At 46.4% G+C, this 13,251-nt stretch overlaps 3 protein-coding genes across 3 annotated transcripts; 1 reads left to right on the plus strand and 2 right to left on the minus strand.

The window, feature by feature from the left end:
* Window positions 1–1,022: 1,022 nt before the first annotated feature.
* LOC139833576 (uncharacterized) lies at window positions 1,023–1,923 on the plus strand. Its single transcript, XM_071823885.1, has 4 exons — window positions 1,023–1,279; window positions 1,373–1,580; window positions 1,674–1,868; window positions 1,912–1,923. The coding sequence occupies exons 1-4, from the start codon at window positions 1,101–1,103 to the stop codon at window positions 1,921–1,923; spliced, it is 594 nt and encodes a 197-aa protein (XP_071679986.1). The 5' UTR covers window positions 1,023–1,100.
* A 3,498-nt stretch (window positions 1,924–5,421) lies between these two features.
* LOC127317601 (uncharacterized) lies at window positions 5,422–8,778 on the minus strand. The gene is made up of 2 exons (XM_051348169.1): window positions 7,435–8,778; window positions 5,422–5,645 (listed from the first exon to the last, which is right to left on the minus strand). Exon 1 carries the CDS (start codon window positions 8,659–8,661, stop codon window positions 7,513–7,515), a length of 1,149 nt encoding a protein of 382 aa, XP_051204129.1. The 5' UTR covers window positions 8,662–8,778; the 3' UTR covers window positions 5,422–5,645; window positions 7,435–7,512.
* Window positions 8,779–11,181: 2,403 nt separating this feature from the next.
* On the minus strand, window positions 11,182–12,600 carry LOC139830137 (transcription termination factor MTERF8, chloroplastic-like). The gene has a single exon (XM_071823683.1). It carries the CDS (start codon window positions 12,515–12,517, stop codon window positions 11,375–11,377), a length of 1,143 nt encoding a protein of 380 aa, XP_071679784.1. The 5' UTR covers window positions 12,518–12,600; the 3' UTR covers window positions 11,182–11,374.
* Window positions 12,601–13,251: the final 651 nt, after the last annotated feature.

The following is a 13,251-nucleotide window of genomic DNA, read 5'->3' on the forward strand; positions in this document are numbered from 1 at the left end:
TCCACTTGCAAGTTTTGGTGGCATTCCGGTGCTCCGGCGGTAGTTCCCCCCCCGAAAACGGCGGTCTGCGTGCATCGGGGGGTCTACCCCCCTAGATTTCACCGCGCGAGGTTCCACCAACATACTTTTTTGTAGGTTTAGTTTTGTTTAGGCCATATACACATGGAAAGCTAGGTTTGGCACACTTTGGCACATTGTAGCCACCGGTATACCCGCAGCGGGACACTTCAGCCTACAAGTCGAGGAATCTTGCAAGTGCTGTCGCCCGAAAGAGAGGAATCTCACACATGGGAGCAATGCCTTGCACCATTTGGTGAATCACACCTTCCAACACACTTTCACACATATCCTAGGTCCACATGCAAGTGTTGGTGGCATTCCGGTGCTCCGGCGGTAGTTCCCCCCCGAAAACGGCGGTCTGCGTGCCTCGGGGGGTCTACCCCCCTAGATTTCACCGCGCGAGGTTCCACCAACATACTTTTTGGTAGGTTTAGTTTTGTTTAGGCCATATACACATGTAAAGCTAGGTTTGGCACACTTTGGCACATTGTAGCCACCGGTATACCCGCAGCGGGACACTTCAGCCTACAAGTCGAGGAATCTTCCAAGTGCTGTCGCCCGAAAGAGAGGAATCTCACACATGGGAGCAATGCCTTGCACCATTTGGTGAATCACACCTTCCAACACACTTTCACACATATCCTAGGTCCACTTGCAAGTTTTGGTGGCATTCCGGTGCAAGAAAGGGAGGTTTCAAAAAGAAGATCAAGGCCGTGGCTGAGCTTGTGGGACTTTCGAGTGGTTCGTCGTCGCAGACACGTCCTCCTAGCGCTCCTCCTAGCCCTCCACCACGGAGGAAGAATGCCCAGCCACGGCGACTTCGTACCCCTTCTCCTAGTCCTCCCCCAGCCGAGGATGATGACGAGGAGCAGTGGGGTGGGGAGGACGAGGAGGACGGTGAGGAGCACGGTGGGCAGGACGAGGAGGCCGGTGGGGAGGACGGTGGGGAGGACGGTGGGGAGGACAGTGGGGAGGACGGTGGGGAGGACGGTGGGGAGGACGGTGGGGAGGACCTCGAGGAGGATGAGGGGCTGGGGGGTATGCCGCAGGAGCTAGACCCGACCCTAGTTTGGTCTCCGCCGGTGGAGGAGGTGTACGTTGCAGCCGAGGAGAGGCTGGAACCACGGGACAAGAAGCCGTATAGGCGCGGGATTACGAAACTCCCCAAGCTAAAAACTTGGGCCTTCCGCGATGTTGTTCTCGTGCCCGCTGGAAAGAGGTACATGCTGATTTTGGCATTCCATTATTGAAATTTTTATCATTATACATATTTTTATCACATGCATACTGATTTTGGCATTTCGTTGTGCAGCATGTTCAAGTATGGCGACCCGAGGAGGAAGCCGACACGTGAGTACCCGAACATCCTTGGAGGCATAATTAGGAAGCATTTCCCTGGGATTGTCAATCTCCCTACTGGTGGCCGCGACGTGGCTTGGACTTGGAAGCACTACAGCTACGCGGAAGATCCTAGCGGCAAGTACGAAAACATGCAAGAGCGGGTTGTCCGCCACTTCTGGGTACGTGACTTTTGGCTTCTTAGCATTCAAACACTTCTTGGCTACCAATAGTTGCTCTAATTCATCTTATTTTACCTATGTGCATGGTTGCAGAAATACTTCAAGAGGGCTGAGGGCAAGGAAATTGCGTGCGACGTTATCTTACACGAGTTGTGCAGGGTGAGGGTGACGGGCATGCACTCCGAGGCCCGTGTGAGGTTCGGCCGCGACTGGCACGCCGAGCGCAAAGTTTGGATGAGTAAGGCTGATTGTCGGGATACGCTCATGGCACCATGGCAGTACATGCAGGTATTAGCATCGATGTGTTATTTATTTCCGCATTTTCATGTAGTTTATGTTCTAATAATGGGTCTATCTTGTGTATGTAGCACCCTCCTCAGTACGTCGGGGAAGACAGGGCGTGCTTTCTTGCGATGGTCATATGGTGGACATCCCGCGAGTACGCCGGAAGCACGAGGAGGGCAAGCAGAAGCGTTCGGAGATGGGAGGTGGATCACATGTCCTGGGCAGCAAGAACTTGGCCCTTACCTTGCAGGATGAGGTGAGCAAGTGGTTTCTTCATTCTTTCGTTTTATGTTATTGCTAGCCCCGCAAGTGTCTCCCTCTTCACTTAATTGCATGTACTCTTTTGCAGGAAGTGAAGACAGGCGTGGCACCAAACTTGTTTGGCTTTTTCCAAAAGTCGAAGACCAGGAAGGAGCCGCATCCTGAAACGGGGTCCTTGTGGGTCAAACGACCTAGCGGAGGGCTGTGTGGCGCGTACCGCTCGAAGTTCAAGGACAAGCACGTCGAAGACGCCGACCCAACCACCGAAGAGTTTGACGTTGAGGTTGCGGTGCTTGCGGGACAAGGCAAGAAGGGTGGCCGCCTATGGATTGCTGACGGGTTAGTCGACCCAAGTACCATTCCATCTCTACGCCAGATCCGTCGTGGGCGTACGAGCGAGCAGCCTCGGGTAGAGACCCGCCCACGGGCTTCGGACCTAGCTATCGAGAAGTTACGGGTAAGTTCTTCGTCGATCCTCTACGCTTCATTACATGTTTTCCATTGCAATGTTACTGACATCGCGGCAACACAACGTAGGCGGAGATGGAAGAAAGGGAACGGAGGCACCAAGAGGAGCAGATGCAGATGCAAAGCAGCAGCTTAGGGAGAACATGCAGATGCAGCAGATGTTGCAGCAGATGCAACAACAGCGACAGATGTTCCAAAGCAGATGTTCATGAACCAGACCGTGCCGACTTCACCACCGGGAGTAGTGGTCCTAGCACGTCGTGTCCTCCTATGTTCCCACATTTTGTAAGTGGTTAACTTAATATCTCCGTCTCAATCTTGTTTGTTGTCTAACCGAACTTTGGATATTGCAGATCCCCACGCCCGATCCGGCCGTGATGGCGCTCCTCCGAAGCGCCAAGTCGAGCCCGCCGACACTGGCTTGACCGTCAACAATACGGGCATCATCCGGAGCTCGGCAGCAGCTTTCTAGGTGAGTTCTCCTACACTTCTAATTCTTCCATACCATGTCACTTGTGAATTTTAGCCATTCAACCATGTCAATTTTAGCCAAGATGTTCAATTTTACCTATTCCATGTTAATTTTAGCCATTCCATGTCATCCTTAGCCATTATGTTGAATTTTAGCCATTTCATCCAAATTCTAGCGATTATGTTCAATTTTAGCCATTCCATGTCAATTCTAGTTCTTCCATGTCAATTTTAGCCATTCCATGTCAATTCGAGTTCTTCCATGTCAATTTTAGCCATTCCATGTCAATTCTACTTCTTCCATGTCAATCCTAGTTCTTACATGTCAATTTTAGCCATTCCATGCCACTTATGCATCTATGAACTTGTAGGAGGACAAGGAGGTGGAGAAGGACAAGGAGGTGGAGAAGGACAAGGAAGTGGAGAAGGACAAGGAAGTGGCGAAGGTTGATGTTGCTTGTGTATGAACTTGTTGTGCGACTTGCCGCATTCTATGTTGGAGACTTTGTTGTTGATGTTGGACTACTTGTTGTATGAACTAATTATGTGATTTGGAACTATTGTATGGACTTTGTTGGACTACTCTTGTATGAACTTTGTTGTTGATGATGCAAATACTCTATATATTGTGCTATATGTGTATCTGGATGATTATTGCTATTTGTGAATTGCATATGCAGGGATTAATGGGGAAGCAGGGAAATTCTGGAATTTTGGCAGCATCTTTGCCGTGCATATGCACACGGCAAAGAAAAAAGCACACGGCAAAGGCCTTCTTTGCCGTGCACACACACACGGCACACGGCAAAGGCCTTCTTTGCCATGCACACACACACGGCAAAGAGCCTCCAGCTGTGCACTGCGCTGCGCCCTGTGTGCTGGTCTGTTTCTTTGCCGTGCGGGGTGTTGGCGAAGCACACGGCAAAGCCGACCCTGTGCCGTGCGGGTTGGAGGCGGAGCGCACGGCAAAGAACGCCGCACGGCAAACATTTCAGACGCACGGCAAAGAAATCTGCACGGCAAAATAGGGATAGCGCACGGCAAAGCATGGTTGCACGGCAAAGGCCTTTGCCGTGCCACTTGCCCGCGGCGCACGGCAAAGCCCTCTTTGCCGGGCGGCTCGTTGCCGTGCAGTCTTTGCCGTGCAAGCCCGCACGGCAAAGGCGTTGCCGAGCAGATTTTGGCCTTTGCCGTGCGTTTCGGCTGCACGGCAAAGCACTGTTGTGCCGTAGTGCGAACCCCACTCGTGAACTGACGCAATAGAATCCAGCCTCCTCCTCTCTGGTTTGTGGCCGTCAGCGCGATAAAATCAGCAGTTCGGCAGCGATGGCAGACGCAGACCACGGGCAGGAAGACGATCAATCTGATGGAAGTTCATGGAGAAGAGCATTGGCAAGTTGGGCGACTGTCGCCGTGTCCGGTGGCGGAGACCTGAGCATCGAAGCCAAACTGTGCAACTGTGTTCGTGTTGGTGCCGGCGTCCGGTGGCGGATACCATGAGCAGTTAAGCGAAGCTGTACAAGTGCGTCCGTGCTGGCTAAGCGGATGCGTGCGTGCTAGCTTGCTGGGAGGATACACGCGAGTGCTTTTATTCAGGCATGCAGGGCGCAGCAACAATGCACCTACGGAATTTTTCTAAGGGCCAGACTTACGGACAGGTCGTGGTTCAGTCTGATTGGTGAGTCCTAGCTTCCCCCTGGACTGACTCGTCTGCTCTTAATTTTTGTTCGTGTAGCCGTCGAAATTCGCTGGTCACGGTGTGTAGGGTCGTAAGAAGAGAAACCTGACGCTGCCACTTTCATCGATGGCGACATCCTCACGAGCGCTAGCTGCAATCTGAAGTTCTGAACCCACAGATGGAAGAGAATTTGTTCAAGAATCGTTATGAACGGTGCTGTTTTCTGAACTAGCATGGTGGCCCTCACATCATCATCCTTAATATGTTGAAAGGAACTTTAGGACTTAATTTATATTTTTATAAATATTCATATTTTTGATAGAAACATGTTGTTGAGTTTGGAATCCACATCTAATTGAAATATTATCTTTAGCTCATGAGACACTAAAATATAGAATAAATTAGTGAAAAATACAAAGTTTTCTGAAAACACCTAAGTACATTCTAATAGCAAACACATATATATGCGTTCCGGACATGCACACTCAGTCAGTGCCCACTAAAGACTTGATTCACTGAAGTTCAATGTGAACAAACTCACTACATGTGTCTTATTTAGATTCACGTACGTACATGATTCAAATTATATAAGCACACAACAAAGATGACAAAATTTTAAGTTATCATGTATTTTAGATTCAAACTTTGTAAAATATGACCAAACATTTGTGGAAAAAATAGCAGAATGGTGAGATTAGAATATACTCCATGTTGGCTACAATAGATGACAAAAGATAATGAAATCTACTCGTCATTGCTGAGCAAATCGGATCAATCAGAAAAAAATATGGCCAACCAATCAAACACAACACTGACAAGCTGCGCTGCCAACTCGTGCCGCGAACCTTGATAGATGCTCCATTAGATAGCTCCTCCATTGCTTTACTGTCAGGCTACAAGCTCTGTACATGAAGAAATAAGCTGTTAAGACTCTGAATGAATGTAAAAGCAAAAGAAGGCATTTATGCTGTCGAGAAAGACAATGCAGCATCAGTGTAGCATATATATTGAAAATTTGAAATAAGACTAGATTGGAGTAGAATTTGTTGTCTTAGAAGATGCTACAACCATTTATTTGCCGTGTATCTCTTGTTCGTCTTCTAAAATCTAAACCACAAGGTACATTATCATTGACTACCCCCTCAAAGTTCCCTCCATTGCAACTCTTCAGCTATGAAAGTCTGTTCTTCTCGATTTGAATTTTTCGGGTCAGCTTCCCATTACCCAAGGGGCTATATCTTGTAACTCTTGGAGAATCTTGATCCAAACAGTAAATTTCAAGGATAAAAACCAACTTTAACTATTGCATTTGCATTTATCATTGTCTTTTCAATTATGAATAGTTGAAATCCTGATCCAATTCATCTCCACAAATGAAGTACAAATAGGCTGCGGAAGAATTTTGTTTTCTACCTTCACTAATTCTAGAGTTTGTGCCCCGCATCTCAGCAATGATTCAATTGGATGCAGTGTTGCAGCATTAGGTGCAGCAGAAGTTTCAAAGAAAATTGGTTTATGTGGTATTAGTAGCTTACAGGCACAGAGAAATTCAATCCTCTACTTGTATAATCCTTAATGTGAAAACAAAATCTATTGACAGCAGATAACTTTTATCCACTCAAATATACTGCTTGAATTAAAATTCTCCGAAATAGTTATCAAAGAAGGTTCTTTTGTTAGTGGGAAACTGAAACGAACTCTATCTAGCAATTCAGGAACCTCGAGGATATACTCGACGATGATCATACATGTCATGATTTCGACAAAGAATAAGAGAAAGAAGAAATATTTAACTAGCTGGAAAAGCAAAGTAGAAAAGGTGTATTTTTCTGAAGTTAAGGTTCCAAGTTCTGAGGCTCAAAATTGTAGTAAAGTCTAGAGCTTCTGCAGCATATTCGTCAACAAGGAGAATAGTGGCATATTGCCTCTTTAGCTAAGCTTATGATCTTGCACATAACCAGTATATCAGTTCATTGGTTACTTCATTTGGGAATGATGTAACATGTATCTAGTTAGCTTAGCAATTCAATATTTAACTGTTATTCTCTATGGTAGTATGGTAACTCCTGTTTTATAACTTGATGTTTGTGTGCTTGCGTAACATATTGCAAATGGTTTATTGAATTATTGGGACATTATACTCTACAACCAATCATGTAACATCCCTCACCTTTTTTCCTTATGTCAACCCAAAATAACCGAGCTCACGAATCGAAAAGTCCGTTCGTGAATCGGAGTCGGCAAATCACTGCTGGGTTCACAAACCAAAGATGCATACCCCAAAAGAACACTATTTTCGGTATGTAGCGAACAAAAAAGGAGCAAAAATCTGCATCTGGTGTCTATCATTTCAACAGTTGCATTTCTAAGAAAACTTGAACCGCCAACATGACAAGCTTTATCAAAATGCAAGTCAGATTTTAACAAAAGTATCTTCTCAGAGAAATTCCACAGTTAATATGGCATCAGGTCCAGAGGCAGGGATGTCAAGTCTAGATCTAAATTTATACATCAACAGTAAACTTGATATAATTCAAGCATGTTCACTACTGGCATTGGCATTCCACATTCCATATCGATGTTGATGGTGATCACATATGTTAATCTATTATTTGTTAACTAGTAATGTTACAAAGGATCACCTACATCAAACTGTTAACACTCGAAAAATGGGTCAAGGGGGTGACGAACCTTAAAATGTTGATCCAAAAAAAGAAACCTATTGTCGAGCCAAGGTATCTGTAGAGCCTCTTGTTCCTTTTTGTCTTTTCAGGAAGAAACTCCGTCCAATACCTCCCCAGCGCAGTAAGATGCATAAGTCGCACCGAGGCCTGGAATACTCTTCTCATAAGGATGCACATACTTGTCCAGAAACCTTTTGTCGGTCAGCGCAACCGCAGTATAGAAGTCAAGGTCAGGATGAAGCAATCCCTTTGCATTGAGAATATTTAACAAGGAATGCCGGGGCAACAACCGCCGCTCAAGGCTGTACATGACCAGCACTGGCCTTTGAGCAATGTAAGGTATCTCCAGCCCAACAACCCTTGTCAAGAAATCCGCATTTGTGTGCAGCCTTTTCTCAGACATGGTCAGTATACCCGGCATCTTCCTCACAGCGATCAAGACATCATCCTGTGACCAACCAAGCATCTCCAGGGTTACCAATTTCTTGTCAAGTATCTCCTGGCTCTGAGCGCCGAAGGTCATGAGCGCATAGCGAAACATTCGCGAATTCCTTGGCACACCAAGCTTATCGATGTAGGACACCGCATTCTGGACGTGCTCGGGGAGCATGGTGAGCACCCGGCTAACGTATGTGCCGGAGAATTGTCGAACATCTATCCCGCACTGCTGGAGGAGGGCCAGGTTGGGCTTGGCCACCTTGTCGAGGTCAGATCCGAGGAGACCACCGTTCACCTTGAGGGCCTGGACGAGCTTGCCGAAGGAGCCGAAGACCGGGAGCCAGAAGCCTAGGTTGCGGCTCAAGGAGCTGTGCCGGAAGGAGGAGCGGGCGACCGGGATGAGGCGCGCGATCTGGGACTTCTTGAGGCCGAGGTCGGTGAGCTCGACGACGCGCTTCGCCAGGTTGTTCTCCACATCAGCGCAGAGGAGCTGCGGGTCGCCGGCGACGATGGCGGCGGTGCCGGGGCGGGAGATGCCGAGGGCGGAGAGGAAGGCGAGCACGGCGTCGATCTTGGAGGGGGACTTGAGGTGGGAGAGCTTCGTGGCTGCCTTGCGTGCCTTGGGTCGGGTGAGGCCGCAGGCGGTAACGAGGTAGTCCTCGACGGCGAAAGTTTTTGGTGAGGTGGGCCTGGTCGTGGCGAGCAGGCGGTGGCGAGAGAAGTGGGAGTAGATGGAGCGACTCTGGGGATAGGCTGTGGAGAGAAAGGGGGAAATGAGCTTCCGGAGATGGAGCATGGCGTTGCGGCGGCGCGGGCGGGGGCGGCGGCGGCGGATTGGCCTCTGAGGCTCTGACCGCTCGGGAAGAGAGGTGTTGCAGCAATGGCTGTAGGGTTTTTTTTTTCCGTCAGGGCTAGCCTGTAGCTGTAGGGTTTACACCGGTTTCCTGCTCATATATATTTAAAAACTCATATACTCCTGTATAAATTGAAAGGGGAAATATATAATACAAAAATTATATCATTAAAAATAGAACATCTAAACTTTCTAATGATATAATGTTTACAACATATAACTAATGTTAACTTGATCAAATTTGCAACGTCTAATAAACTATGAGAGAGGGTGTATTTAAAATTCAAAATTGCGTCTTAATTAGTAGAGCTAATAGTAGTACCCCAGCTTCTTGTGTGAAAGTAATTGACTGTTGCTCTTTACTGAGCTGTGTATTCTTGTGTTGCAATCGATATATCTTTTATGTCAAAAAAAAAGAGAAGAGAACGTGAGAGTCGTGTAATTCTGAATCCTATAAGATACGGTGAACACCACTTCAATTTGCACCATAAAAAAATTAAAGAAGTTGTAGTGGAGATAGACTTCTATGTGGCTGCTATGAAACGTAGTGCAAAGGAAAACCTAAATTAATGTAAATGGCAACCGTACAAATCAAAAAATCCATATAGGAAATTTAGACTCTCCAAAATTTCTTGACAACACAGAAATAGGAGAAGCATGATTAAGATGTCACATCTCACATGCTTATGAATTCCTAGATGATTTCAGAACGGTGAAATTCAACATTAGATGTCTTTCATAGAATTTTGGAGGAATTCAGAGAAATATAAGAGTGAAAGTGCATTGAACTTATCGAATGAAATAAAATTAAGGTTTAAACTCATGTTGAGATACCTATGGGATTAGAGACATAGAATTGGATTCCATAGGAATTTGATAACTCCAATACTATGATCTAAAGAGTGTGTCCACATTAAAAAAATATTTAGGATTCATATCCTCCCAAATTTATACGGAAGTTCTACAATCCAAAAAAGGATGTACTTGTACTGGCCTGTGCATGTGACAATAGTGAATTCGCAAATGCTAGCAAGTTCATTTGTTGTTTCAGAAAGGATAAAGGACTGAAAAAGGTACTGTATTTATTCAGCCACCAGATTCAATTTATCTTATCAAACAGCACATAAAATTGTAAAAAAAAAAAAACAAGATACTATTGCAACACATACACACAGGATGCAGAACCAACCTGTCTTAGTAGGTTGGTTGCAAAGTCGCAACCCATTCCACTAGGAATCAAACAAGGTTTAACACTGCGTCTCGTTAAGGCTGGAATTTCAAACAGCTCGGATGATTTCTGGAACCAAACTGAAAATGTGAGCCCGGCCACTTTTCCAATGCTAGGACAGCAGCAATTTCGTTGTGAAATGATCAGTCATTGAGTAACAGGCAGTCACAGACGCACAGTGTACAACTAGCGCCACAAGCACAAACAGTCAAGCACTGAATGTCTCAAAAAATAATCCAATGCTTACAATTCAAAATGATAGGTTGCAAGTCAAAATGTGGCAACAAACTTTGGGGTGTGTGAACATATTACAATTCAAAACACAACGTAACAAAACGAAATTTCTGACTCTGGCACCGAATTATATCACCAAAGAGGACTATCTGAAATCCAGGGGTAATTCCATCATTAACAATGGAGCCAGGTTATCCATTTGCATATCCAATTTACAACCAAGAGGCAATGGCGATCAACAAGTTTGCAGACCTGGCTTTTGAAGGAAGCTTAAATCGCAGTAGTACAAAATTGTCGCAAGTTCACACATAACTGGCATGTGCATTATTTAATAAAACGAAGATATCAAGCAATCACGAAACTTCGATTCTATTCACAAGGACATCCAAGGGCTTCGCAGTAAGTGCCACACAAGCAAATGCCTATAGTGATAACAGTTTTAGATGCACAACTATGCTTAAGATCGCAACTTGTTTTCCAGATATATTTAACAAGAGACATCCCACTCATGAGACCTACCGACTCATATATGTCCTTGTCAACCATTTATATTCAATGTATTCAAGGTGCCTTTCTAAAAAAAAATATTAAAAATCTCCACTGACTTCTAATATCTAACATCATAACAGTTTTTGTAATAGAAGATATAATAGTATAAACGGCAGCAGTATGCACTATTTGAATGTATATACATTTAATACAAACATGAAATAAACTAAAACACTTAGCCAGTATCATCTTCAGCAACAACTGCAAAACTGAACAGAGAACTTCCACAACAAATGTCTTGAACATCTTAGCACTTGCTTACTGACATGCAGTGTGTCTATTTTTGTTAATATGCTTTGGCAGCAGCAGACTAACAGAATTTTCTAGCCACCATCAATCATAGCAGTAGATAAATCATGACAACAGTTATCAAGTAAGTCCAAATCTAAAATAGGAATTCAGGTTAGGAGTTAGGAAGCAATGATGTCAGTAGCCAAGAGGTACAGAAGAAATGAAAGTCAAAACCTGGGAGTAGTTCTTCTATTCGCCATTCTGTGAAGCTACAGATAATCAGCTATAGCAAATTGTCGAACATTTCAACAATGGAACAAGGGTGTGACTAGCCTCAAAATGTATGTTCTAATACAGCAATCTTATCAGCACACTCCAGCACAATAATGAGTAGTCTCTCGTTCCTTTGTCTTCTCAGGTATCAACTCCATTTGGTATCTTCCCAGCACAGGTAGATGCAAAAGACACAGCGAGGCCTGGAATACTATCCTTGTAAGGGTGCACAAACTTGTCCAAAAACTTCTTCTCGGTCATGGCGGCTATAGTATAGAAATCTGTTTTAGCATCAAGCAAACCCCTTGCATTGAGAATTTTTAGCAAGGAATGTCGGGGCAACACCCGGCCCTCATGGCTATACATGACCAGCACTGGCCTTCGAGCAATGTAAGGTATCTCCAGCCCAGCATCACTGATCAAGAAATTGACATTTTTCCTCAGCCTTTCCTCAGACATGGCGAGGATACCCGGCATCTTCCTCACAGCAATCAACACATCGTCCTCTGACCAACCAAGCATCTCGAGGATCCCCATTTTCTTGGCGAGTCTCTCCTTGCTCTGAGCGGCGAACGTCATGAGAGCGTAGCGAAACATTGGGGAGTTCCGCGGCACACCAAGCTTCTCGATGTTCAACAAAGCATTCTGGACGTGCACAGGATGCCTAGTGAGCACCCGGATGATATATGCACTGTAATCTTCCCGAACATTTATCCCACATTGCTGAAGGAGGGCCAGGTTGGGCTTGGCCACCTTCTCGAGGTCGGTGGCGAGGAGGCCGGAGTTCGCCTTGATGACCTTGAGTATGTTCTCGAATGAACCAAAGACAGGGAGCCAGAAGCCAAGGTTGCTGGCGAGGGAGCTGGTGCGGAAGGAGACGCGGGCCAACGGGATGAGGCGGGCGATCTGTGGACGCGTGAGGCCGAGGTCGGTGAGCTCTACGACGCGCTTCGCCAGGTTGTTCTCCACGTCAGCGCAGAGGAGCTGCGGGTCGGCGGCGACGACGCTTGCGATGCCGGATCGGGAGATGCCGAGGGCGGAGAGGAAGGAGAGCACGGCGTCGATCCTGGAGGGGGACCTGAAGTGCGAGAGTTTCTTGGACGCCTTGGGTCGGGTGAGGCCGCAGGCGGTGACGAGGTAGTCCTCGACGGGGAAAGGTTCCGGTGGGATGGACGCGGTGGTGGCGAGCAGGCGGTAAAGAGGCAAGATGGGGGAGGTCTGGGAGAGAGCGGGGAGATGGGATGTGGAGAGGAAGGGGGAAATGAGCTTCCGGAGATGGAGCATGGCGTAATGGCGGCGGAGGCGGCGGCGGCGGAGGAGGAGGAGGATTGGTGGCTGGGCGTTTCGGGGGAGAGCGATGCCTAGGGCACCAGCAAGATAGCCAGGATTAAACACTGTAGATAGCTGTTCATGTGGTCTGTAGCAAGAAACTGTTCATGCACATCTAACCGTCGATTCTAGATCCAACATCCACAAAAGGGGTCAAGGCACAGTATTGTTCATCAGTCAAGGCACACAACTGGTCGCTCCATCCCGAGAAAATTACATAAAGCTATCACGTTTGGACAACAGTCACATCTTGGTATCAACACCGGTAATTTTATCATATAAATATCATTTATGGGGCATGTCACAAGGGATGGCGTAGAAATTGGTGTGATAACATTTTAACCCTCCCAGGCCCACTGTCAGGTGATGACTGGGACAATGACCGTTTCCGAGCCGAATCGGCTCAGTCTCTCCCACCAGCTACCTCTCGCTGCCATATCTCTTGTTCACTTGTCGTTGTCACATCGATGCGCCCTCACCATGTCCTCATGTAATGATGGAGAGAGCAGCCAGGACAGCCTGCTCTCATAGTACGACAAGGGTTACGACGTTTGAGTTGTCAAATTAGGTTTTTTCATAGGAGCTTCGATTCGTCCATTGTATGTTTAAATATTGCTTCCCATGCCCTGTTTTATCCCATAAACCATGTTAGACCTAGACTACATCAGGTATGATGACAATGATTTAAG

This window comes from Lolium perenne, chromosome 7 (genome assembly GCF_019359855.2).
Source record: "Lolium perenne isolate Kyuss_39 chromosome 7, Kyuss_2.0, whole genome shotgun sequence".
NCBI lineage: Eukaryota > Viridiplantae > Streptophyta > Magnoliopsida > Poales > Poaceae > Lolium > Lolium perenne.

Coding starts and splice junctions, on each gene's coding strand:
- LOC139833576 (XM_071823885.1), top strand. CDS start 1,101: ATGCCGCAGGAGCTAGACCCGACCCTAGTTTGGTCTCCGCCGGTGGAG. Junction 1,280..1,372: donor CTCGTGCCCGCTGGAAAGAG/GTACATGCTGAT, acceptor TTCGTTGTGCAG/CATGTTCAAGTATGGCGACC. Junction 1,581..1,673: donor GGGTTGTCCGCCACTTCTGG/GTACGTGACTTT, acceptor GCATGGTTGCAG/AAATACTTCAAGAGGGCTGA.
- LOC127317601 (XM_051348169.1), bottom strand. CDS start 8,661: ATGCTCCATCTCCGGAAGCTCATTTCCCCCTTTCTCTCCACAGCCTAT.
- LOC139830137 (XM_071823683.1), bottom strand. CDS start 12,517: ATGCTCCATCTCCGGAAGCTCATTTCCCCCTTCCTCTCCACATCCCAT.